The 4,362-nt window shown below is 52.6% G+C and overlaps 1 protein-coding gene across 1 annotated transcript; it reads right to left on the minus strand.

The window, feature by feature from the left end:
• Window positions 1–1,393: 1,393 nt before the first annotated feature.
• LOC128267408 (toll-like receptor Tollo) lies at window positions 1,394–3,043 on the minus strand. Its single transcript, XM_053004237.1, has one exon. It carries the CDS (start codon window positions 3,041–3,043, stop codon window positions 1,394–1,396), a length of 1,650 nt encoding a protein of 549 aa, XP_052860197.1.
• Between the last annotated feature and the right edge of the window lie 1,319 nt (window positions 3,044–4,362).

Here is a 4,362-nt window from a genome sequence, read left to right on the forward strand (position 1 = left end):
GCCTAGGAGAAGGTGCGAAATCCCGGTGTTCCCCGGCGGCGGGCTGCCGTGTGCAGAGGATAATCACGGGCGAACGTGTGGAACTTTTCCGCATTCCTAACTCACGGGTTTTTCATTATTCCTGCGCACCCTGGAGCAGCCCAAAGCCCGGGTTGGTTCCCTTTCGGGTTTTATCCTTTCAATTTTCACTAACCTCTTCGCCACCCGGGCTTGCTGTCTCTTGCTCCCTCTCACACTCTGGTGGGGGCATCTTTGGATTTGCGAAGGGGATTAAATCGTCCTTTTTTTGCTGCCGGGGGGATGCTCCTGTTGGCAACAGAAACTCTGCCGCCCTTCTGTACGCCTTTTTGCAGTACGTTTTCCAACGGGTTTTTTTTTTGTCGGAGGGCCAGAGATACATTCGGAACCAAACCAAGCTCTTCAACACATTATAATTACAATTACTCGGAACCCGCCTCTCAGCCCAGGATCCTAGGGGCACAGGGTTCTGGTGCTCGCAAAGTTTCGCATACATTTAACGCTCACTTAATTCCGAACCACCAACACCGGGAAGGCTGTGGGCCGGGAACGCGCACGGGACACACGGCTGGACGAGCGTTGGACGTTGGTTTGGAGCTGGTAAATTGTTTCGTTTTTGTTACACGGCTCAAGGTGTGGATTACCTGCCACAGTCGCCCGTTGCGAAAGTTCTGCCCGAATCCGTGTGTTCCGTTCCGGTTACCGTTCTTAACATTGATTAAATTGAAATTTCGTTGAGTAGTTGAAATGGAGCTTTGGCCAGACTTTCACTTTGCGCCTTATCATGCATTTAATGGTTTATTTTTGTTCCTTTCTGCGATATCTTCTTAGGGGTGATAGGGATTTGTTACTGGTTACTGAAGCTTAGATAACTAGTTTTGTATTCGTTAGGTTATTGCTATTGTTTCGTTTTTTGTGGCATTACGTCTACTGTTCTGCCTCCATCTGGGAGTGCCTAATACTGACGGTAATCTTACAATCCGATCCTGTGATCCGATTCCAGGGCAGTCTCAATGTACCAGTTCGTATGAAGTGTTCGTCGTCGACAGAGCCTTACGCCCGTCGTAGCGCTTAATGGCACGCAAAATCATACACCAAATGTTTGTACACAAATACGCACGAAAACGCAAGCTTTTGTACAGCGTCGAATAGTAGTTAGTATAGTACAAACCAAGAAAAATCACAAATTACTTGAACACAAATCGTAGTACGGTAGTAAGTTTTTGAGTGGAATGTTTCGATGCCGCGTTGGACCATGTTCTGTTGGAATGTATGGTGTCCTTTCGCCGGACAGAAAGTAAATAAATTAATCGCGCTGCCGGCCAAACGGAAGGGCCGTTTACACACTAGCATCACATTCCTCTAACCTTCAGTACTATAACTCCGTAATCGGGAGCGGTTTGCTGTAGTAGGTGGCCGGATTCTGCTGCAGGTACAGCGGGAAGCCTCCGCTCAGCATCGGTTGGCCGGCCCCTGCGTGGTACAGGTTGGTCGCCCGAATCACGTAGTCATCGTCGGCGGGAACCGTGGCGCCGGAGAGCGTCTTTTCGTAGTCGACGACCGTCGCCAGCTCGGTGCGGCCAATCGGGGCCAACACCGGAAGCGTACCGCCGGCGGGAGTCACACTAGCGGCCGCCTTACTCTTGCACCCATTCTTCACGTATTCCCGCAGCAGTCCGCGGAAACGGTAGAAGGCTAGCGCGATCGCCGTCACGATGGCCACCAGAGGCACCACGACCGAGATCAGGTTCTTGTTCTTCTCCAGCAGATACTCACACTCCCACTGGTCGGGCAGATGCTGCGGGCAGCCGGTCGCGTTGTAGCTGATGCGGGCCGCCGCCTGCAGACGGCGCAACAGCTTCGAGTAGTAGCAATCGCAGTTGATCGGATTGTCGGAGATGTCGACCGTGCGGAGACTGTTCCACGAGAACATGGTCTCGTCGAGCCGCTCGAGCCCGTTGTTGCGCAGGCTGAGGTGCTTCAGGTAGAGCAACCCAGCGAACGTGTCCTCCTGCAGCTCCGTGAGCGCCTTGTTCGACTCGATAACCACCGTCTCCAGATTGGTGTTGGTCTGGAAGGCGGCCTGCTCGATGCGCCGCAGATACAGCGAGCCCTTCAGCTCGAAGCGCTTCAGATTGGAGAGCCCTCGGAACGAGTGTGCCGGCAGCGACTCGAAGTGGTTCTGGCCAATGGCCAGCTCCTCCAGGCGTCGCAGTACACCGAGCGCTTCGGATGGCACCCGCCGGAACTGATTGTCGGCCAGATTGAGCGATTTCAAGTTCTCGATGCCACCGAACGTGCCACCGGTGACGTTGGGCAGCAGAGCGCTGCGCAGGTCAAGCAACGTCAGCTCCGACAGCACCTGTAGCGCACCGTTCCCAACGTGTCCGAGTGGGTTCGTGCCGAGGTACAGTTCCGCCAGCTTGTCGATTGGCTTCAGTGTGTCCTCCGGTGGCACCACACTCAGCAGATTGTCGTCCAGAAGGAGGATTTTTAGGTCACCGATACCGACGAACGCCCCGACCGACAGTCCGACGCTGGCGATACGGTTCTGCCCCATGTTCAGTTCCTCCAGCTTCGCCAACGGGGTGAACGTCATCGCGTCGATCTGGTCAATCAGATTTCCCCGCAGATTCAGCACCAGCAGCTCACCGAGCCCGATGAACGTGCGGTTCGAGATGGTGCTGATTTTGTTGTGGTTCAAGTGCAGCTGTTGCAACTTACGTTGGTGTGCGAACGTGCGGTCCGGGATGTTGAACAGATAGTTGAAGCTGAGGTCGAGCAGCGTCAGCTCGGAGTAGAACTGGATCGACGAGTCGATGATGCGGATTTTGTTGTTCTTTATCACCAGCCGCTGGATCGAAGGGTTCAGCGCTATCGGCAGTACATCCAAGTGTCCTTCCTCGCAGTTCACGTCCAGCTTCTCGTCGTCACAGTGGCACCGATGCGGACAGTGCAGCAAGCTTGACGACAAGTCCGGCACGACGAGCCCGAGTATAAAGATCCAGGAAAAGATGAGCGTCATCTTGAACGGTATCTGGAATCGAGAGAAACAATTTTTAGTAGAATAGCTAAAGGGTTCCCTACAGTTCCCGAATGGTGTCCAATTTCTACATCAAATTGTTTTGCAACTCTATTAGGTATACATCGAAGTTAGTGACGAAACTTCTGGAACAATGGAGAAGAATTCCTTAACTTTCCATCTTTCCATTTCAACATACTTTTACTAGAGTGCTGATGGAAAGATCTTGAGCTATTGACGATCTGCTGTGAAGAGCCTTTTCGCCACTCCCGTCAACTCGAACCACTCGACTATTCCTTCAACTAAGTTTCCCAACAAAGAAATGGGACACGTTCGAGCGACATCAACAGAAAATTCGGGAAGTTAGTTGCTAGTTTCCGAAGTGCGTCACGGCAGCACCGTTAACGATCATCCACTGGCGACAACGGACCAGCGGGCCAAAATTATTCATTCCGCACGCAAATCCAACCTGCCTCAGCGCGGAGGTGCGGATGAGCTGTAACGCAATTTGTGTCAGACCTTTTACCACTTGGAAATCGAATTACACCTATGCTGGTTCTCGGTGCAACTTGAAAACCGTGTCACGGAGCCTTCTCCGCCGAAGAAGGCTCAAGGCTCGGTGTGCCTATGCTCCGTAGCTCACCCCGGGAATTCGTTATCGTTAACGCAGCTTTTTTGTTGGCGATCCTAATGCGATAAGCTTAGTCGAGTGAAAAGCAAAGATGAAATCGAATTCTCCAACACGGACCTTTCGGGCGGAGAAGCGACGGCTCCCGGAAGCGGAGGATAAGATGGATTAGTGCTTGACGAGGTCGAAAGTGATTCGACACGCGCGCCACGAGTTTCGCCATCGAGGAACGTTCGCATCCTGATCCCGGAATCCGGCAGCGATTAACTTTTGGCCGTTCCGTAGAAATCATTCACTTCGAGCTTTTGCCGACTATTCCAGCGTTCCGAATCCGGGTGGCATTACACTTCCGTTTAGCTTTGCCACGGGCGGAGCGGGCGGCATTCAAGAGTCCAAAACTTTCGCTAACTTCACGGTAATTTCGCTGCCTCCGCTCCGATCGCGTCAATTTTCGATCCGCCGGCGCGCTTCGGCCGTAAAAGCCGTACTCCGAAGAATTACTCGGTCCGCAGTCAACCGAAAAGACAACTTTTCCAATAATTCCGTTATTTACTTCTCCCGACAACTCGAATTGGGAGTGGATGCGATAAAGTTAAAGAAGTTTAAAATGCGACAGGCGCGACACCGGATTCCCGGTACCGGAGAACTGTCTACGGACGACTTGTGCGACAGAAGCCCAAGGTCGGGACCAAGA

The sequence above is a fragment of the Anopheles cruzii genome, chromosome 2, assembly GCF_943734635.1.
Source record: "Anopheles cruzii chromosome 2, idAnoCruzAS_RS32_06, whole genome shotgun sequence".
Taxonomy (NCBI): Eukaryota; Metazoa; Arthropoda; class Insecta; order Diptera; family Culicidae; genus Anopheles; species Anopheles cruzii.